This window comes from Falco punctatus (assembly GCF_963210335.1).
Source record: "Falco punctatus genome assembly, chromosome: 9".
NCBI lineage: Eukaryota > Metazoa > Chordata > Aves > Falconiformes > Falconidae > Falco > Falco punctatus.
The window spans coordinates 16696225-16718984 of record NC_137589.1 but is presented as its reverse complement, the minus strand read 5'-3'; the positions used below and the strand labels follow the sequence as shown (position 1 = coordinate 16718984).

At 41.8% G+C, this 22760-nt stretch overlaps 1 protein-coding gene across 1 annotated transcript in view; it reads left to right on the top strand.

Moving 5' to 3' along the window:
• RTKN2 (rhotekin 2) overlaps positions 1–22760 on the top strand; it is a 201605-nt gene that overhangs the window by 19150 nt on the left and 159695 nt on the right. The window contains 1 exon segment of the mRNA XM_080402759.1: positions 131–214. Coding sequence (XP_080258885.1) covers positions 131–214 — 84 coding nt within the window.

Below are 22760 nucleotides of genomic sequence, written 5' to 3'. Positions count from 1 at the left end.
GACTTCAGAAGCACACTGCTAAACCAAACTTGAAAACTAATGTAAATGCACCCTGCCAGACTGTAGGGTGGGAGTGGTGACACGGGACAGGGCAGAGGGAATACTCAGCATGTGCTTGTTCATGTTACAGATGCTGGCAGCATGTGGAGCTGACAGCAGTGAAAGCTCAGAGGAGTACAGCACATGAAGAGGTCACCGGGAGCTGTAGTGCAGGGTAAGCCCTCCAGGAAAGAGAAAGGGAGAATGATTGATGCAAGTCTGTGTAGGTATGTTTCAAAAAGTAAAAAAGATGCAGTTCCCTTAACATACATCTTAAAAGGAAGACCGTGGGATGGTTTTGTCCAATGAAACAATATTATTCAGTAAGGTAGAGGGACAAAAATGGCTTTTAGACATACGCAAGGTGACCGTGAAGTTAGCTCAAGCTTTTTGTTGTCTGCCTTCTCTTCAGAGTAAAGAACACCTCGGGAAAGTTAGTGCCTATCTTAAGGTTACTGTAATTTAGTATTTCAGAATGGATTCCCTCCTGATGAAATTGCCCATGAAATTTTGACAGGGCTGGAAGCACTTTGTAACACCAGCTGCATTAAGAAGTGTGCAAAACTAATGCACAAGAGGCCCAGGTTTTTGATGTGCACTTTTTATAGATCTTTTTCTCAGGACATCCTGGAACGTGCTTTGCTTTGTTGAAAGGCTTCCTTGGTCGTTGTGACCAGTGCTATGAATTAACATTGCTGCTAGCAAGCGGTTTGCTCTGTAGGAAGCTGCTTATAGTTTTCAAAGACTGCTTTCTAGATGGAATCACCATGGTAAATGAACCCTTTAGAACTTACACTCACAAAACTGAATTCAGTTCGAGAAACTGTTGATTCTTCAGTCTTTTGTGAGTCACTTCCACTGTAACATTCTCTGGAATCATTCATTTTTGAGTGTTAAAAATGACTGGTTGGTAATGGGGAGTTATCATAGATTCCACGCTCCTTGTCAGTGTGCCACTTCATACAGTATTTATTCTCACAGACCCTGTTATATAAAAGTACCATTTTACAGAGCGGAGGCACAGGGAGAATAAATGATGTAGATAAGTCTGTGTAAGGAAATATGTTGCAGAACCCATCTGGGGTTTCCTCAGCTTACAATGTTTGGCCACTGGACTAGCTCCCCTCTTGTCGTGCAGCAGTTACATTCCTCTCGTGCTGTGGCTCTTGGTCATCCCGTCCAGCACAGCCAAAAGGCTGCTGCAGATAGAGTGATGGGGTGAGTCTGAATGCTTTCAGGAAGCTGGTAAGATTCTTAACTTTAGTGACAGGATTATGCCAAATAACATGATGATTAGCTGAGACAAATGTGTTTAGTACCCAAGTATAGCATGTTTATGTATGCCAGTACTTTGAAAACAAGGAATGCCAAAGATGCACAGTTATTGTCAAGAACCGTTACCCTTGCTACAAGCAATGGGCATGCACAACAGTTTGGCTTTTGACTTTGCTAAAATGATTTGCTAGTAAGATTTTGGCTTGTGAGAGACAATGAAATGCACGAGCAGAACACAAACAGCTTTACTAGATCTTGACAGCAGTTGTGAAGATAAATTCTAACAACGTGTAGGATTCTCCAGGCCTCTTTCAAAATGACTGTGTTGCCTTGCTAAGTACGCTGATTGTTGCAGGTCTTTGTCCAAGAACAGTCGGCCTTAATTGCTTCCGAGCAGTATTTCCTTGGCAGCTCTCAGATAACAAAAGGCAATCCAGAGAAGTCTGAATGAATCTCTACTTAGAAACTGGCCATGTTCAATCTGTAAAGTATGTAGAATTTAGTAATTAGATTTTTTTTTCCTGAGTAAAAGCCGAAGAGGGCAGTAGGTGCAGGATGTGGAGGGAAGAAGCAGTGCCATGTCCCTACAGCATTTCTGCATGTTGAGTCAGGGAGCGACATTTAAACAATTCTCACTGCACCCAATATGAAAAACTATGATGCAGATCAAATTGCTGGCCCTGCTCAGAGAGAGATGAGGAGGAAAAAGGTCAAGGCACCTATCTACAGGTAGCCTTTCCTGTGTTTCAGATGTCAGGGGAGCTTACCAGCAAGCCAAAATACCTTTTCCCCCCTTCTCTTTACATTTTTCTTTCTTTGAGGGAATGAATGGCTCCGGACTTTCCATCTTTAGAGCTGGTGGTTTCCACGCTGCAGTGATTCAGCCAGCATGAACTTTTGACCAAATCCCAGTTTGTTTCCTGGTTTTGTTTTTCTAAAATATTTTACATTTAGCAGGGCATAAAATCTATGTATTGTCGCTACTATGTGACGGTGTTAAGAAGGAGAGTTGCACTCTTTTTACTGGTTAGCTCTCAAAGAGCAGTTCTCTATGCTTCTGAAAATGTTGCAACTGAAACAACTGGAAAGAACTCACTGAATTTTGACTAAAATTAAGACCGAATACTTACATGCTCCTGGCTCTTTGATGCTGTGTGTTTATGTGGAATTTCCTTTGAGGTTTAATAAGGTCTGATTTTTATTTGAGAAATATGCCCTGCCTGAAATGTTCTAAGGTTTAATCAATGTGTTATTGCATAGGAAACTCATATACATTTGTTTAGTTGCTAGATAAATAGATTAGTATTGACAATGATTTTAGGGGATAGTAGGTTGTTAAATTAATGTGAAGGGCCTTGTTCCTTTGCCTCGCTGGATGTTTTTTGATGACTTTATTCTCTGGGGTGCCCTTTCTGGGCAATATGCTGGTGGTTATCCCTGTTATCATCTAAGTGGTAGGCTCAGTAAGGACTTAGAGTAGCTTGGCTCTGGAGTTTTAAATACCACGAGAGAGATGCTAGACAGGAAATCTATAGCCTGGGAGTGCTACAAACAAAAGAAATTATACCCTGAAAATTAAAAACATAAAATGCTCTTTCAAAAGTCCATACATTTATATAGGTACATTACCCCAAATGATGCATCATACAAGTAAACAAAATATTGCTGTCATAGGTTTGAGACCAAAGATGGAAACCTATTACAGCTTACCTCTGTGAAAACACAGCATTACTCCCTTCACACCCTGTGTCTTCTTGTTGTTCAGCAGAAATACTGGTATGTACAGATTCATTTCAGAGTCCCCTTCATGCAGTGACCTCCATTGTCTGCTTTCTATTTTACACTACTTTCCTATATCTCCATAATTTTCTCCTTGTACTCCAGTAACTTGTTGGCCATCTCAGATTCTGCATGGGTTGCCTGAGGCTGTGGGTTGAGGTACTCTAGCTGCGTGGGGCCATCCTTCTTTTCAAATACCAGTACTTTTTAAATGGTGCAGGGCATCCAAAATGCAGGACATAGTTGTATGAGTATGCTAGTGACATTACATTGACTAACAAATATTCAGGTTACCAATTATTCAGAAGTGTCTGAACTAAATTTGTTTCTGCAGTGGAAGTTCAGCTTTGTTTTGCATATGTGCAATATGACAAGGTTTCATAACATGATCACATAGAGGGGTTTTGTACTTTCTAGCCTTGAGTAGAGCTCTAAGTACGGAGCCAATGCAGCCATTGCTACATGCATTGTGTGTAGATTGAAGAGTGGCTCTCTGCTCACATCCACGTGGCACTAATACTGTCATCTTGGTCTTGCATGACATTGAGTCAGGTCAGAGCAGACATTTTGCACGTGGAGCCCATAGGGGAGCAGGTAAGCATCCTTGCTGCTGTGGTTTTGAAATCATTGATGGTAGATTGCATTGCTGAAGTCAGTGATACAAGATCAATGTAATGTCTATAATCACCTCTGGAACCTCAGATTTTCACATTTCAAAATGTAAAACACAACCACCTTTTTGCACTCAATTTTCTAATGCGGCTGGCCCAGTTTGAATGTCTTGTTTTGGAGTGGGAAGCAAGCGCTGTCTGTATGTGGAGGATACTGTATGGTATCCCATACTCAAATATATTGTTTTCTTCCTGAACAGGGCAAGATGAAAAGGGAAGATAAATTATTTCAGCTAAGTGAATAATTCACACAGAAGACTTTTTCCACACTACCCAACCTTCTCTTCTACTTGCATCATGTTGGTGATGCAATTGCTGTTCTCTGCTATTTATGTACCTTTCAAAATTTCTATTACTTTTTTTACTCTGTGGATTGATATGAAACAGTGTTTTGTGAGCTATCATTAATCCTGGTGTTGGCTTAGTGGGGTTTGGGTGCTCTTACTGTGTTGTTGGTGCTTTCTGTTTGGATGAAAGCACAGACACTTCCAAAATAAATGCTGCTAAGCTGATATAAACCAGTTTCCCTGAAGATTGTTCTGTGAAGCTGAAACACTGGCTTTCTTTAAGTGCATTTGCTGGTACAACTCAATTGCACACATGTTTGCAGATGGTACAAAGAAGAGTGGCAGAAAGAAAGCTCAAGGTAATGGAGTGGAGGAAATGGTCTGCAGTATAGTCTTAAAGGGTGCTGAGCTCTTTCTGTGCTCAGAGATGCTGATTGTGCAGAATCTTCATGTGCATCAAAGGTGAAACTTATACTTAGGCAAGTGCTGGAAGGATCAACTGCTCTGTGACCTGCGTCTCTCAGATATTTTTTTCAGTCTTGTACCTGTTAGCAAGTGGTTCCTGTTCTTTAGACTGCTGTTACCTCCTCCAACAGATAAGGATGGTATGGAATACTGTCGTGTATGTGATGACTGTTCACTGTGGCTAGTTTCTTCTGGTGATGTCAAAAGTTATTTTATGCCTTTTTGCTTCCCTCACTGATTTTAGCGTTCAAACTTCTAATTGTTAACTGAGTGTCTTTTTCATGCTTTGCAAAATCAGGGATTTCATTGAAGGAGAGTGTTCCAAGCTGCTCTTGAGAAACCTCATGTTTGCATCAGGTGACAGAGAATATTAGTAAATCGACTTCTTGAAAAGGAACCTTCAGGATACCATGCTGTCACTGTGTTAGAGTGGTGTGGCCACAGGCGGAACCCAGCTGACACTGCTGCGGTGAGTGCCTGAGCCAGCACAGCAGAACAGCACAGGCAGCTGTTACAGCAGTGCAAGGTCCCAGATTAGCCAAGGCATAAATGCTTTGCTCTATTACAGTCTCACTGCAGCTTCCAGGGAGACAGCATGGGCCTCATGTGGTTCAAGGCGCTCATGCTAGACCAAAGCGCCCAGCCTGAGGACTCTGGTGAAGCTGCGACCATACTAGCTGCTTCCTCTGTCTCCCGCTGAAGGCCTCTGGCTTCCCATTCGGCTGCATGTAAAAACCTCTTTCAGCCAAGAAAGTGTGAGTAATCTCACCCAGCTTCTTGGCATTTGTTGGCAGAGAGTTAACCTTATGTTTCTGAAGGAGGTTTCAAAGGGCATCCATTAACCCAAGGGTCCAGTTGCTTTAGGGAATGGGTGAGGCGTGGATGGATAGGACATGGTTAGGTTGGTTCGGAGGCAAGGAACTGGTAGGAGGAGACACCTCTGCACCAGGGCAGTGTTACTGCTCCCCCTGAGGGTCAGGGGAAAGTAGGTAAGGAGGACATAGACCTGCAGATGTGGAACTAGAATGGGGAAGGGAAGAGGCAGGGGCCAAGGTATGGAAATCTGGCATGAAGCTGGGCCAGGGCCAGGGGGGTTGAAGGTGTTTCTTGAAGTGGAGGGATGTTGAGTGAGATGATTGGAGGGGGCTTCAGAAGCCAATGCTGGAAAGAAAGGCACCATGCACTTGCAGGACTACAATAAAATATATATACTATCCAGTACCTGCTTGCCCTTGCAAGCAATAAAGAGATTCCTGTGTGGGTCTGCAGTTTTGAAAACATCTATTTATTTTGTCTGCCTCCATGATTAGGAGGCTAATTTAGGGCTTATCTACTTGGGGAAATCCCTGAAAAATAGGCTAGGGTATGAATTTACAGCCTACTTAAAGACCCAGCAGCAAATGCAGTGTAAATTCACACTTCAGCTTACTTCACAGGAACTCCCCCGCAGAAACAAACCCTCAGAGTCACCTCTGTACCTCAGTCTGGTGCTAAAAGTGAGTGCAAGCTTTGCAAAATGTGGGCCTCCAATTCCATTTTTATAGCTGGGTTTTTCTGTCTCGTGGGGCTTTTTGCAGCTGCTGTAAATCACTGTCACTTTGCTGATGCTGGAGAAGTTGAACCACTTTACACCACTCAGGATCTGACCCTTTGCCTCAAGTAACCTTTTATTATCAATTGGCCAGAGGGTATTTTCCTTTTTACTGGCTTCATTATTAAGCTTGTTCATTCACTCCCACTACTGTTGATGTCTTTTTTTGTTTGTTTGTTTCTTTTTTTTTTCCCTGTGAATTTTGTGTTGTGTCTTTCCTCCCATGTAATTTCCTAATAGTGAACTAGTGACAGAGTGGGCTGCTGGTATTTCATCTTGTGGCTGGAGAGGTCAGGCTGTTTCTGATACAGACAAACACTCCATTACAGTAAACTCACAGAAAATTTCCTTTTCAACCTGAAAGAAGAAGGAAACGGACTCTTCACCAGTGGGTTTTCAAGAATTATTTCTCTGAGCTGAACTTGCACTAAAGGCCAGTTTGGTAATGTTTTGTGTAAAGGAAGGGGGGAAAGAAAAAAAAAAAAAAAAGAGGAAGACGTACTATTTCTTCTTTCTCTTTTTGCTGAGATTTGGCTCAAGTCTTGGCTCCTTATCAGATTAGAGTCCTGCAGTGAAAATGCCAACCCTTTGCACTGTGTGTTATTGAAGAAATGATTGTTGCTGATGTCCAGCTAAAAAAGCATAAAGTTTTAAAACTATACAGTTCTCTGTCTGCTTCTGGTATTTAGAAAAACTCACTTCTTGGCAGAAAGAACTCAGTAGTAAGGCAAATACATAGTGCAGCATGTTTCTTGCTGTACTCTAGGGCAAGACTGAAAACACTGTCCCTCTCTACTTGATGGCAGTTTCATTTAGATTTATTGGACTGCTCCGGAGTACATACAGGAGTCTAATCCTGCAGTCCGTGGTGAGGTTGTATGTACCCAGTATGGCAATGTTCCCTGTGCATGGAATAGTTTGACATAAAATGTGTGCTCTGCTTCTGAGGGGAGAGGCAAATGTAACAGAGTATTGTCGTACTCTTTGCTACTTGGACTTAGCTAAGTTGCCCTTTATTAGAATGACATGAATAAGATTAATCTAAGCATTGAGGGAGTTTCAAGATAATAAATATTTATGTCTCAAACTTGACATAGTATCATAAATCAATAATTTTTGAAGATATTTAATTCTTCTTTCTGCCTAATTACTTGATTTGTGGCACCAGTTTGCTTTAATTTGTTTCTGTGGTAACTTGAATAATTTTATGCTTCTCCCTTCTACAGAAAATTCAGTATTGATTTGCCGATTTCCTCTTTAAATGCAGTCAAAAATCCTGTTTGCTAAATTAAGTAACCAATAACATAGAGTGAAACACACTGCATTGCATTGCCTGAGCTCTGTAATTTGTTGACTTTGACATGTGCTGTCAATTATTAAAATACAAGTATATATTAAATATATAATGTTTTCTTTTCCCTACCATTCTGGTATTATGCCTATATGAAAAATTAGGTTAAAGGGTAGTTAAAAATTGGTTAATTTCAGTGTGGGACCGACCATATTGTCAGTTGAGAAGTGTTATTTAAAAGACGACTTTCTAGTTGAAGCTGTTCTATTACTTGAATGAACGTTGCAAGGTCAAATGTGGACCAAGTGAAAAGAAAGTCATTTGACATCTTTGCACACATTTGTGCTACGTGTAAATCGTGAATGTTCTTCTCCCATCTTTCATACGGTGATTTTTATTATTTATGAAATACTTGCAGGGAAGAGACAGTGTCCTCCTGCTACTCTTGGTTTGTAGTGTGCACCGTGCGCAGAACTTGCTCTAGAGAGCCTGGCTAGTTTATAAGCCTCGGAAATAGCATCTTATAAGGTGTTGTACGGACAAACTGCTGTAAGTAGTGCTCTCGAAGTGTTTACCTTACGTCACACAATAAGGATATTTCAGTTGGTGGCATACGCTTGAATGTGACTGATCTTTTAAAAGCTGGTTGATGAGGGATGCTGTCCCTAAGCTTGAGGAGCCTAGTGGAGCCGTCAGTGCCTGGCTGCCTGACACTGTGCGCTTACTCAAATGGAAACCCTTTTTCTTTCCAACTGTAGCCGACATAGGCAATTGCTGTTCTGCCTCAGCCACAGGGCAGGTACCAGCCCAGCCAAATCTGTATCTCACTGCCATTGCAGCCTCTATGCCAAATCTATGTTTAAAGACATCTCAATTACTCTGGTCAAAATTCCCATTTAAAAAGAATAGTTAGAATTTTTCAGAGGGAGACCGATCCCCAAGTCAATGATCACCAAAGTGTTAAATGAAGAATGATGTGTATCTCTTGCAGTCTTCACACTTAAAAGAAGCCTTTTCAGAGCCTGACTGTGCTGTATTTCATCTAGCTACCTGATTTATGTGTTTAGAATGAAAATGCAACAAATCCCACCCCCCTGCCAGGAGATAAAGGGCCATATCACACCACACAGGTGGGTCTTTTAGAGCCAGTTGAACTTGATCCAGTCCTTGGGCATATTCCACTGGGGTTCGAACTTCCCTCTCATGGGCATGGCACAAACCCCCACTGCAAAATGAGCAGCTGTTCCAAAATCATTGGAGCATAAAGTCACTGTGTGTGTGCACCTCTGTACCATGTTGTGGATCCCTTGGATTGTTTCTGCTCCCTGGCAATGCTGCTATTGGTGAGAGAAAGCCCAGCAGCCTGCCCTCCCTGCTGTGCCCCTGCGAGAGCTTGGAAACCAGCAGCAGAGTCTAGCTGCTTTCCTGCTGACAGAGCTGCCTTCTTCACTGCCTCTTTCCCAGCTGTGCAGCTTGGGCCCAAGCAGACTCTCTACAGAAGGGTTAAAAGCACTGCAGAAGCCAAGCCAAGGAAATAAATCAAAGCAATGTTGAAAGGGCAAGGTTACGAGTGTTTGTCTGGACAGAAAGTTTCATACAGGATACCAGAATCATGCAGAAGGAATCTCATGACCTGGTTTCTAAGCCCTTGAGCCAACGGCTTCTTTTTGTCTTTGTTTGAAAACATACACAGCATGTGATTTGGCAGTGGCCTTCCTGTTGGCCGTACGTGTGATACACATCTGTACACAGGTAGGCTGTGGCACACTTGAGTTTCATGTGGAACAGCTGTTGACTTCTACAGGCACTACCTTTTGTATTATTGTCGTTAATATTAGTGGGTTTTGATTAGTGCTTTGATGATAGTTTTATATGGTTATTGTATCAAGTAGCCATGTTCTGAGTTCCTTTTTCATTTGTCTTGACCATTGGACACATTCAAAAGACAAGACCATTCAGGTAGGATATATCTTTATCCTACTGGGGCTGTCTGAAGGCAAGGTATGTAGTCTAAGCAAAGTGTATGGACGCTTTCTGTTTCTCCCTCATCATTGAAGGTAGCCAGAGTGATTCATCAGGTATGTAAAAGAGTGAATCGCCTAGCAATACTGTCTGTATCTGCTGGTGATGGAGAGACCTGGGATGATTAGCCTAGACTAGGGATTAACTTTGGCCTAAAAGGGCATGCTTTTCTTGCTCAGAGCCAGCAAAGTGTGAGTTTAATTTCCAATTAGCAGTATTTAGATGCAAATGAACATAAAAAGAGCCTGAACTGCAAAGGCAGCTGTTGCCCACAGACAGATTGATTGCTGCAGATGCTTGAGCATACTGTGTATGCCCAGAGCTCCTCTTTGCCATATCTTCAGCGAGCATCTCTTGCGTGATGAGACACAGATAGAGGTTCCCTTTTGCTGACTCTGCAAGGGCAGCTGTAACTTCTGGCAGGATGTACACAGACAGCTAGGGTGGAAATACCTTAAAGTCTAGTAGAAGGTGGACTGAGTTCATCTGTTGGAAATCCACTCCTGGTTTCGTTATGCCAGCAGCAAATCTAGGTCAGTTAGAGTTTTCTTTACTGAAGCACTTTTCCTATTGGGAAGATAAAAGTGTACTGGTGTGAAGATGGTCTGCTTTGCAAGTTTGTTCCCCTTCCTGTGGGACACATCAGCACTCCTTAGATCAGTGTTGCTTTATTCACGCTAGGCAAAGCATGGGCCACCTCAGAGTTAGAGACCTTTTATGTTGCTCACATAGTGCAAACAGACATTTGTTATATATGACCACTGGAACATAATTAAAAATGTATCTTTATGGGTTATGGAAGATCTCCCTTTCTCTGGGAAAAAGGGGTCTGCTGTGAGTCTTATTCCACTGTGGTCAAGTTATTTCTAGTGCACGGTGTGAAAGACAAACCAGGAAGTTTTAGATACCATCTTTTGAAGAGAATGAAGCTGGATTCAGTACAGCTGCCTGTAGAAAGGTAAGGTCTAGCAACAACTGCAGTACAGTTACTATTCCAGTTGTCCCTCTTCATCATCTTTTTATACATACATAAATACCATCTCAGATTATCTGATTTATCTAGCTTAGGCATGCTTTAGTTCCAGTGCTGGCATTTAGATTTGAGACTACTTCTGGAGATAATCTGCATTATTTCATAATTATGAGAAATCATGGGGAGGTATCTCATGTTTACAGAGGAGTATCTTGCTGTACCACACTCCAGATATATCAACACAGCCAAATCTCCTTTTAGTATATTACAGTTTAATTAGCTCCACATCTTGAGTTATAATCTGTTTCTCTGGGGCTGAAGCACGCACGCACACACAAAAAAAAGACAAAATGTGAAATGTAACAAAGTAATTGTGATCTTTGCCACTTAGATTTGGTACCATCTGTTACCATGACTTCTTCTAAAGTCGGTTTCAAATTTGTTTGTTGAATTGGAGTTTCATGCTGTGGGTAACATTTCGCTTCATTGTGAAGCTGTCAGATGTAGCTCCCCTGAGAAAACCTCCCTGCCAGTCTGAGATCTGGGACATAATTGTTTCCTGCTCAAAACTGCAGTGCTTCTAGAAAGCAGTGGCGCTATTTACTCTAGCTGGGGATCTACCCCATGAAGTCCTTCAAGGGCAAATTCTAACTGGGCAGTGAACCAAAATGTCACAAATGAGAGGAACAGTTGCCATGAAAACCTTGGCAGAGTTTCCCCAAATATGTTGAAGGTGTCTGCGCTTCCCAAGCCTCAGATCTTTCCTTGGCTTCTCTAGAATATGACTTCGCCATTAGCTTGGTCTGTTCACCCCTGTCAGAAGGGTTGATGTTTCTCATTTTTCATCCTCTTTTTCACTACCTCGGTCTTCCAATAAGAAAGTGTTGCAGGGGCTTCAAGAGCTGATATATCCAGACATGGCCAGCCTGTGCCTTGGAGATGCATGTAGCTATTGAGTGTTTCAAGGCTGCCTCTCATGTTGGAACAACACAATATACAAGGCTTTCTGGGCTCACCAGGGCTGCTGGGTAGTCTGGTCTCCTGGCTGTGGGTGGTAGTGAGCTAGAATGCTGCACCAACATCTCTGAGATGCCCAAACCACATTGCTGTAGAGACATAGGGTCTGGTCAGCTTCTCCTGCCTGTCAGTTCCTGCTGGACTTCCCCTACCTCTCAGTTCACTGAGGTGAGTGGTACGGTGTCTCCTTGATCTCAACACTTTGATGTATGGTTTGTTAGACTGGCTGCTCCAGAGCACTGTCTCTCTGTCCCAGTGTTATTTCTACATCTGTTCTTAAAGTTCTTTTCTTTGAACCTTCTGCATTTAATCTCTCCTGGTGCTTCACTGTCAACTTTTTGGGAGATTTTCCTTGTGTGTGCCCTTTTCCAGATGTCAGTTACCACTTCTCACGCTTTTCTTGTTCTTCTCACTGGTGTGCAGAGTCATGACACCATATATGACAGCTCTCTCCTCTGTCACCATCATTGTTAAACAGCAGTCACATCTCAGCCATCTTGCCTTATAAGCTGCAGAGGCTAATGGCATCAGGCTGTATATTCTTACTGTGTAAAGTTTGCTCATCCGATTTCCTTTCTTGGCCATGTGTTGATCAGGCAAGGACAGGAGAAGGAGAATGAAGCACTTAAATGAGATCAAAGTCTCTCTTTTGAAACCTGTGCAAAGAGTAAACACTGTTCTCCTAGAACAGGAGCAGAAATTAGCAGCTTGTATCACTTTGCGTGATGATTGCAATAAGAATGGGAAATAGTACACTTCCCTCATGTCTTTTGCAGCTTCAGGAGTAGAAGAATGTTAATTTTTGTTCCCTCTCCTCAGATTGAGGAGTGGATGACTAATGTCATTGTGACTGGTGCCATCTAATCGACTCAAAAGAATTTTCTTATTCTCATGATTAGTATCACTTCCCATCATGTGCAAGCCATTGGAGAGCAAAGACCTCCTTTTGTACTGTTATGGTATAAAGAAGATGTAAAAGTACTGGGTTCCCGAAGCAATTCAATGTATATGAAGTATGTATGAATCAGTATTTTGATCTTCCTGTGCAGCAAGTCATGATGACTGATCTATTTCTACAGTTGCTAATTATATTATGTTAAAAAATACTTGGTGTTGAAGTGATTTTTATGCAAAGTTTCTGTGAAGTTGAGATTTAAGAAGGGCTCATCAAGAAGGTACAACTGAAATATTTTGCTTTGAGTCACTTTGATCCATTTCAAAACAGTTTGTTGAGCAGGATTGCTGTGAGTTACTTAATATTAGAACTGCTGTGGAGTTTTTGGGACAGGTAGCATTGTATCCTGGTTATTTATTACAGCCACTCCTACCTATGCATTACCTAACTAAAAGTGCATTGCAGTCTCCCTTCTTACCTACTGTAGTGCTGGATTGTTGCAAAAAGCTTGGTCAGAGAGCCTTGCTTTGGATGGATGAGACAAACTGATGTGAAACTGGGTCAATCCAAAATATTTTGCTTTGGTTCAACTAATTGAAATGAGAAGTTTCAATTCAGGAATACCAAACCATTTCATTTTTTCATCAAAAGTATGGAAATAAAATAATTGGCACTTGCTGATGTCAGATTTTGAAGGTAAGGATATGAATTTCTCAAGTGTTGTTGACAAGAGAAGATCCTCCCTTCTACATATGAGTGGATGTTCTTACACAGTCCTGTTGGGGAGAGGTGTCACTTAGGTGATGAAGAAATAGAGTCCCTCACATTGCACCATACACCAGCCTAGTGAGAAAAGGGCTTTGTGCTCCGTTTGAGAGAGGCCAGTGCAAAAGTTACCTAGGTAAGTAAAAATTAAGAAACACATAGAAGAAAAACATTGGAAAGTTTAAAAGAACAAATATTACAGTAGCACCTTTGGAAGGCTAAGAGGGCAATGTCAATACAAACGTGGGAAAAATGGAAAGGACCTGACGTAGTGTAGAATCAAATTAAATATTTGTTAGCAATTTACTAGGATAAGTGACAGGACTGGAGTATTCATACAGCTCATTCTGGAAGGACAGGCTTGGAGAAATGGAGAAGCATTGTCCATGCTTGTGCTGAAGTTGTGGAAAAAATGAGGGATAGACTTGTTTGGGTGAAGTTAGAAAGAGAAAAAGAACAAGGCCTCTTTGACAGGTGGGTGTAGTTTAAGCCACCTCTCTGGGAGGAGTGGAAAGATTTTTTTGAGTGATTCTTGGAAGCAGTTAGTAGCCAAGCCTCAGTGGCAATGGACACTTTATCTGGATATTGCTTGGAAAGGCAATATGGCAAAAAACCTCAATGTATCACCATCTGGGGATAAATTAAGGCAACTCCTTTTCACAAGACAGAAGTTATTAGGGCGTTATTTTAGCTGAGTCTTACTGATGAGGACTTGCCTGTGCATAGAATCACAGAATAGTTTGGGTTGGAAGGGACCTTTAAAGGTCATCCAGTACACCCTGTGCCCCTGCAATGAGCAGGGACATCTTCAGCTGGATCAGGTTGCTCAGAGCCCCGTCCAGCCTGGCCTTGAATGTTTCCAAGGATGGGGCATCTACCACCTCTCTGGGCAACCTGTTCCAGTGTTTCACCACCCCTTGTCCTATTGCTACAGACCCTACTAAAATGTTTGTCCTCATCTTTCTTACAAGCCCTCTTTAAGTATTCTGAAGAAGGGAATGTTAATGAAGCTGAAAATATGAATCCACTTAAGAAAGATGTTTGGATTGCTGGACAGATAGTGGAACACACTATCAGACGGTCTGTACAGACCTGGATTGTAAAATAATTTAAAAATATAATTGCCAAGAATAATGAATGTTAAGCTAATGTAATTTCCCGGTTTATAGAACAGCTAGCTAAGGAAAAAAAGAGTATGCAGTAGATATCATACAGATATTCTTTTGATTTTGATATATCTCTTGATCTTGGCTTTCAACATCATCCTTCATTGTATTGTATTCTCTGACTAGACTACCAGTCAAAATCTAGGTGATAAGACTGCATAATCTGACCCAGTCAAAGTTGCCTGGTTGGACAAATAATCCAATGAGTTGATAAGGTAAAGGGACAAGGCTTAGGCATTAGGAGAAATGTTCTACATGCTGCACAAGTAGTAAAATCACAGCACAGATTACTTAGGCAGAAAAGAGAATCTTATTGACTGAATTTTTGCAAGAACAAGGGTGACAAATATTTTTTTGAGATGGTCTAAGTTATTTATTCTGCTTTAGAGCAAAAGAAGACATTAAATAATCCCTCCAGATCACCTCTAGGCATGGATTTTTAAGCTTCTATTAAGTAGGCACTTGGGGACTTTTAAGATCCCTGCTTCTCAAGTGGAGTCAGCACAGGGATAAACCTTGTACTATGGAAATCCTCACGACTAGTGTGCATATAAGTACCACTTTTTGGTTGTACTGAATAGAATTATTCTTTATCTGCTCTGCAGAACTTTAGACAAGGATGCCCAACTGCACATTAGACCAACATAAGTATTTCTGGAGGCTACAGCAGATTATATGAAAATGTTTTTGCATGAACCTAATTTTATTAAAGAATTATGCTTCAATGATGAGGAAAAAAGGAAGGGCATGTGATGGAAATGTGCAGTGTAAAGAGCTCAGATTGCTCCTTGCAATTGCATGGTCTTAATTGGGTAACAGATCATGAACTATATATATTTGTAAAGATTATTCAGCAGTTTCAAAAAACCAAAAATATTTAAGAAAACCATGCCCTTCTGGAGACATCAGGCAAACAGATAAATAGCCAAAGTTCATTAATAGATGAGTCATTGCTTCTATGTCCTTTCCTGAGATACCCACACAAAACTCTTGCTGGCTTCAGCAGGTGGTGTGGTCAGCCTGAAGGACAGCATGGTCTCTTGGCCAGGCTCAGGCCTGACTTTGACCTCACACTGATTTGTTCGTGATTTTAGGCAAGCAGAAAGGAAAGACTGCCTTAAGTGAGAAAGTGCTTTAGCAGTCCTCTTTATCCCTTTCCCCTTCTCGTCCCATCCCTCTCATTGCTGCTTCTGCTCCCCTTATGGCCAGGGACTTGCTGTCCCTTTTTCCAGGTGGTGACCACATGGCCAATCTCTCTGCAAAGCCCTGGCTTGTGCGTGATAGCTGTAAAACTTCTTGCCTTTAATTGGCCACTACTGCTTTTTTCCAGAGTACCTTGCCCTTGCTGCAGGGATGGCTGTTGCTTGTGAAGCAGGGGGTGATTTGCAAATTAAAAAATTGCAATAATTCCATGTACTTTTATATTGAATTACAGAAGTACTGGTTTAATTTACTGCATGGATTTGCAACCAGCAGTTCAGCAGCTGCTTCATGAGCCATCCTTGCAGGAGGGGAACCTCAGAGAGATGGGTGAGTTGAATGTTGAGAAATGGGAATCGGTTTAGTCATCCCAAGAGAAATCATCTCCATTTGTGAGTCAAAGCCTGCAGTTTCTTGCCTGAGATGAAGGGAATCTCCCAAGAGCAGCTAATCTTGCACGATCTCATCACTTGAGATCAAACATCACGATATCGGGTCAATAGATATTTCTAAAAGTACATACAAACCTCATTCAAATTCACATTTAGCTCTAGCCAAAACACAACCCAAATCACGATCCAAATAACCTCCTCCTCAGCCCACCTTCATTGCCGTTCTGTTTCAGTGGCAGATGCAGCACAGAAAAGATGCCTGAATGCTTAATTCAGAAATTTACTGTTTAAGGCATTACTTGTATGAACACCAGCGTAACACATAGAATACCAATGCCCTAAATTTAGTAGTTTTGTCTGAGTCATTTTCACTATGTGGGAGGGCTGTGAAGACACTCCACAGAGTGGAGAAACTTGCTGGTGGTGTCTGTCCAATGAGATAATTTTTTTAAAAAGTCAGAATACAACAGAACTACAGATATGTTTGTGAGTAAAATGCAGTTTTGTTGCAGACTTCAGTACAGGAAAGGGGTGGTGTTGCTCTCCACCCACTTCAAAAGCTGAAGTCAAGTTTGACTGATATGTATCTGATACTGAAATAGGTACTGAACTTCTCATGACAGCAACACACAGACACAGGTAAACACTCTGGCTGCGTGATTTGGAGGGACATGATGTGGTGTAATCCCCAGATTTGTCTGTGCAATTACATCTTATTTTCAGATCTTCTAGCAATAGCAGCTGAGTTGTTATGATCCTACACGTTACCAATCAGCAGCCAAAAATTATTCCTGGGCTTATTCACTGAGGGGTGAAATGTTGTCCCACTGAAGACCAGGTGACTTTTGCTACAGAAGTCATTCAGCAGGGCTAGGAATATGCACACAGTTTTTGAAATGGATGTGGGCATGAGTAATTAGGTGTGGATGTGAAGGAGGCATTTAGACTTGGTGTTCTACACTGGTAACGCTTACCTTCCTGCCAGTCTGGATTTTCTTCTTACTCCATTAGCCTTTCTGCTTGAATGCAGCTGATTTCAAGTCGATATGAATGAACTTAGCAATTCTGTTTTGGAGATTTTTCCTGGGACCCTGTGGAGTAAAACTGTCCCTCTCCTCAAATGAAAACCCAACTTCACTGCCTGGGTTTAGTCAGAATTTATCGTGTTTTACTTTGAATAAAAGCTAGTTCTAGCTCGACCCTTGCACCCTGGATTTGGAGTCGACTCTTCATCAGGCAGAGATGAAGCATGTTTTCATGTACTGCATACTGTCTGATATCAGTCATGGCAGATACATAAACATGCTAGGATTTGATCCTATGGCCCCAGTTCTCATGAGTAGCACCACTGAGTTTAGGGCTCTGCTCACACAAACTGAAGGATCATTTGTGATGTACTTAATGCCTATGAGATGAACTCTGTTCCTAGAGAAACTCCATTAAATTCAAAAGCTTGTTAATAGAAAAAGTAGTTAGCTGTTATCATAAACGGAGCAAAATGCCAAACAAAATCGTGCTCTGCTATTTGCTCCCATTTAGGCATTTAGCTGCCAGGAAAGACCAGTCTTATAAACATGAAATTATATCCATGGTAACATGCAAGCCATGTTTAACTTTGCAGCACGTTAAAAGGTACATTAAAAAAACCAACAACAACATTTTTAGTATTTTACTGCTGAGAATAGCAATTATGACTTTTAAGTCAGCTATTTTAACTTGGTCAGCCTGGGAGTTGTTGACTGGTGAGGGCAAGGGCCAGAGGCACAGCTCCTTTCTCAGAACACTTGCTGTTGCTAGACATTTCCAGAAGGTATTATTGCTTAAATACAGCTTGTATTTTCTTTACCTGGATTCCTTTAACTAAAAAATATGGCAGGTTTGCAGTGAACCTGTGCTATTCCACCTTTCATGAGTGAAGGGTGCTGGAGCTGTGCTGCTTTCATGCACATGCCCTTTTTGGGTGCGTACCAGATTCAAGGAGCCTGCTTTGTGATATGGCGTTCTGGGGTTATAAACACTCTGCTCAGGTGATGTTTAGTGATTCCTGCCGGGAAGCGGATGTTGCTTACAGAGCAGGAGAGCAGCTGAAGTAGGGAGTAGACTGAATTAGCATCTGGGCTGGAAAATGTATTGGGAAAAGTAACTGAAAGATCCCAACTTGGAGCAAAAGCTGAAGCTAAAAACTGCAGATGGTTTTCTTGTACGTATGATAATGTCAAACCCAAAAAAAGGGAGTTTTCACACTCTGTTGTCTGTTTAGCACGAAGTAAAAATTATGTACTGGAAAATGAAGCCCTGTGTCTGGAGAAAACAGCTATTACTGTGCCTATACAATACCATATAGGGTTCTGTGGAAGCTGGACTTGAGTGCTTTTGCAGAGGTCTCTGAAGCCTTGAGCTCTGTTTGCCTTGGAGTGGAGGGAGGGGAAAAGAGCAATGGGATGTGTCCTTAGTAGTTTTTCTCTATTAGTACCTGCATGATAATGCCACTCTGAGTGAATTCTGCTAGGAATGGCTTCTAAAAACCAGCCATTTCATCTCTAGGGGCAGCAAAACAGCCTACAGTGGATGTGAGGTAAGTGCCAGAGGTCACAATGGCTACAGCTGGATCCCACAAAGTGTGGTGGAAAAGAACAGGATGATCTGGTAGCTACTGTCAAGCATGTCTTGAAGCAAAGGGGCTGGTGGATGAAGTGGCCTAGGTGTCTGGCTGTGAAAAAACAGCAGCATCTTTGAAGAATATATGTATTTTTGCTGTCTTCCCTTAGCTGTTCTTCAGGGTTCTTTTTTAGTTTTTTTTTTTAGCAACACAGAGGTGAGACAAAGATGATACAAGGTGAACTTTGTGTAGAAATTTAGGAATGCATGTGCTAGCATGTACCTGTCTTAACAGAAAAGTGGAGATAGTTTATCGGCATAACCTGTCTGCTTACTTGGGTAAATGCCTTTTTTACTAACAGGCAACACTGTCATATAGGAGAGACTCAGACCTGTCTCTCTAGCTGGACAAAGGAGAGCTGTGCTGTGCTGTGCCTTTTCCACTTTTGTAAAGTGGATACAGACTGTGTCTTCCAGCGCATGTATGATTTGACACTGCAAGACCCAGGAGTGCCTCAGTTACTGGAGATACTGTGTTTAGGCTGGGGAGGATGAAGAACATCTGAGATGCCTTGCCACGAAGTTGTTTGCTCAGTGGTGTGAGGGGAGAGAGGTGAAGCACCAGGCAATATCAGAATAGCTCCCTAGGCGCACGAATCCAGAATAATTTTTTACATGCCATTTCAGTGAGAGTTGTCTGTTCTACCATCTTTGAAAAACTTCTTTTCAGATGCCTAAAATGAGAGCCTAGTAGTCTGAAGTACCTAGCTTTGAGAAGAAAATGGCCTTTGTGGGAGGTTTCCTGAAGGGACTTTGGTGATCATTCTGTAAAGAACTTTGGATTCTACCTTGGGTGGTGGATTCCTCATGGGATGGGATATACATAGCTCAGCCTGTGGTGGGGTCAATGCAAGGCATAGTTGCTGTATCAGGCCTGTGGGTGCTTTGGCCTTTGCTCTGGATCTTAGGTCTAGTCATGCGACTCTGCTCCTTTTGCAGGATGATCTGCAAAAGATCTGATCTTTTGATCTGTCTGCTGGGTTCTTCCTGCTTTCACACTGAAGAGGTGTGTGGGAGAAGGTGGCAGGTGTGCCAGTAGTGTATGACCTTTACTGGTGGAGGCACACTGGTGGTGTGCACTGGCAACACACTCCAGCAGTGGATTCATCTATGTTGGCAAAGCTGTGCCTCCTGCTGATGAATCTTGTGGGAGCAGGAGGGAAGAAACAATACTTGCAGAAGTCTGAGTTGGGTGGTGGTGGTGTGTGTGTAACAGCTATGTTGGTGGACTCCCAAAGCGGCAGTCCAATGTTAACCATGGGGTTTTACCTCTTCACATTCTAGTGTACGTAGCCATGCCTGCAAAGGTCAGTTGTGTGCACATAGTTATGCTGTTGTGTGCACTTTCATTTTTGCTATGGGAGATCTCACTAAAAAAATTCTTGGGCACTGGCTAGGAGAGCTGTGACAGCCATGTGGACATACTGAGATTCAGAGATGCCATTAACTCAAGGCTTTTCCCATAACCTTAGCAGACCTTGGGGAAAACCTACAGCACTTGGAGCCTGACCTCAGACCAAATGCCTCTGTCAGGTGTCTGTGAGGGAAATTTGATAGGATTTTCCTCATTCCACCATTAAGTGTCCACTGGTGGGTCATTCTGTTGAAGACACGACAGGATGCACTGAAAGGCTATTTTTCCATGAGGTTAACTTCAGTTTACTGGTGACAGCTATGGTGGGTGGCTATTGAACCAAGACTGTCAAAGCCAACATCTAAAATGACCTTTATGCTGTTTACTCAAAGCAGTAACAGACTCGCCCCCGACTTCCTGATAGGGGCCATCACTTATCAAGAAATAAGAAGAGCAAGTGGCTAGATATGGAAATCATTGTGGGAGTGAGCCTGATTGAAAATGTACGGTGTCGTACAGAAGTAATATTAATACACCGGTAACCTTTACCTCTTCTGTGGAATATGTATGTGGAAACTAAGCCTGGAGAATTACCAGGAATTGGGGAAAAAGAAATATATATTAAAAGCCCATTCCAAAACAAATAAAAAACCTTTTCTTGGGCAGACATGTATATAATTCAACTCAAGTATTTCCCTAAGGCTGTGCTACATGTCCCATGATCCTTTTTCCTAGTTATGCAGTAAAGTTTCAGAAATTGGTGGGTTTCATCTCACTTAAATGAAACTTTTTAGAAAAGGAGTCTAAAGTGAACTAAGGGATTAAGTAGACACTAAAAATTCAGTAAGCTTGTGACTTAGTAGCTAGATATGCAGAAAGCTGTGTACCAAGTAGAAACCAATGAGACTGGTTTCTACGCTAATTTAGAAAGACAAATGATGTTCTTACTTAAAAAAAGTTTCTACATAATCATAAGACAAAATATACTTTAATACATGCTTTAAATATGCTTTAAAAAGTGCTTGGAATGTTGAAGGAATTGCCTTAATAAGCTATATTGTAGCATTTCACCATCTCAAACTAAGCTTGTTTTTAGCTAATGTTTACCTGGTTTTGTTCAAGAGGTTGTTTATTTCTTAATTAATTTTTCTGTTCATTTGAGTCAGAATAGCAGCACCATCTAATCCCACTTTTGTATTTGCTAGAATAAGTCTAGACTGGCTAGCGTGAAGGTTTTCATCCTGGAAGGTTTTAGTAAGATCCTTCTCAACTTGGTATATACGTCACATAAGTAAGTACTGAAACTGAAAGTTTCAGATGCGATACAACACCTAGTAATAAACTGTTTCTTTTTTTTTTTTTTTTTAAAGGAAAAGAAACACCATCTTTTGGCAGTGTTTCCTCAAACCTCAGAGACTTGCTGATCTGCCATGTAGATCTGTACCGTGGCTGCAAAGTATCAAAACAGAACTAAGGATTTTTATAACTACTCTTCTCACCCAGCACTCACAGTTCCTTCCCCCCTTCCCTGTCTGTCGGGTAGTTTCTGAAGGCGTTGAGGAGATGGGAAGGGAAGGGATGCAGGACTGACCATTGGACAGATAAATGGACACATAAGGCCAACAACTAAGCCTCATTTCTTTGGGAATGTAGTCTGAAAATGCCTTAGAATGGGAATATTTTATTTCTTGTGGAAAGCTGCAGGGTGTTGTTGGGTTTTTTTGGGGGTGGGGAGCAAAGTAGAATCAACTGGTTTCCACATCTGATTAAAGGAACTTGCAAGTCTTCAGGGCAAATGACCCATTCTCTTCCTTAAACTGAGGGCTTTTTTTAATGGGAATGATGTTTTTCTGTTGTCTTGTGCTGTTATGATACATAATGGGAACATCTGGAAATTATGCATGTTGGACATGGAGTCCAGTTGCAGCAAATGGTCCATCGAAGGATAATGACATCCAAACCGTAACTCCAGTAAGTTGCTGAGATGTTCAATTTCTTATCAGATTTTGTAAATTTCTTTGCAATTTTCTATGCAAAGCAGGCACTTGGAGTGAAAAAGGTCATTTTGATAAAAATCCAACTTTACACTAAAATCAGTTCTCTTCAGCACCCTGTCCCAAAATCTGTTATGTTCACAGCGTTCCAGAACAGCCTTGCCATCTGTTAGAAGCATTTTTAGGTAACAAATTTTTCAGCCTAACTGTGCCCTATCTTCGCCACACCAGTTGTGCATGTCTTTGAAGTTCCTTGGGACAGATAAGCTGGAGGCTCCCCAGTGCCTGCAGGAATCCCCAGATGCTGAAGGGGGAACCCCTAGAGCCAGGAAACAGAAATATCTTGAGGACACGGGTGTTTCTGAGGCACCAGCCATCTCGTGAGGAGAGATGTCTTCACCTGCATACAGAAAGCAAGCATGTTCCAGCACGGAGGTAGCACTGTTTCAGAGAGGAGCGTGTGTCTTGCTCTCCCTTTAAAATGGATCCTCTTTTGCATATTGTGTGTTCTGGTAGGAGGTGGGAGGTCACACTCAGACTCTTCCTGATGACATCCAAATCCATATTAAACACCCCCAGTTACTACCTAAAACATATGAAAAGTCCTCAGATAAAGGATTTATCTCTTCCAGCCATGTGTCCTAATCACTGGGCTGAAAATTTAGCCCTTTTAGGATCAAAGCCTGAATTTTTGTTGCATGATTTCAGTTGGATAAGAGGGGAGTCCCCTATCCAAAGCCCTGTGGTTAAGGCACCTTCTGAGGAGGTGAGAGACATGGGTCTGAACCGAAGAATACAGATCTTTTGCTTTCTTTCAAGAGCATACTAATTACTAGACTGTGATAGGAGCACCAGAAGGTGTTGCCACTGTCAAGTTACTTAGCCTGGGTTTTCAAAGAAAGTGGCCACAGCCAAGTTTGATAGCC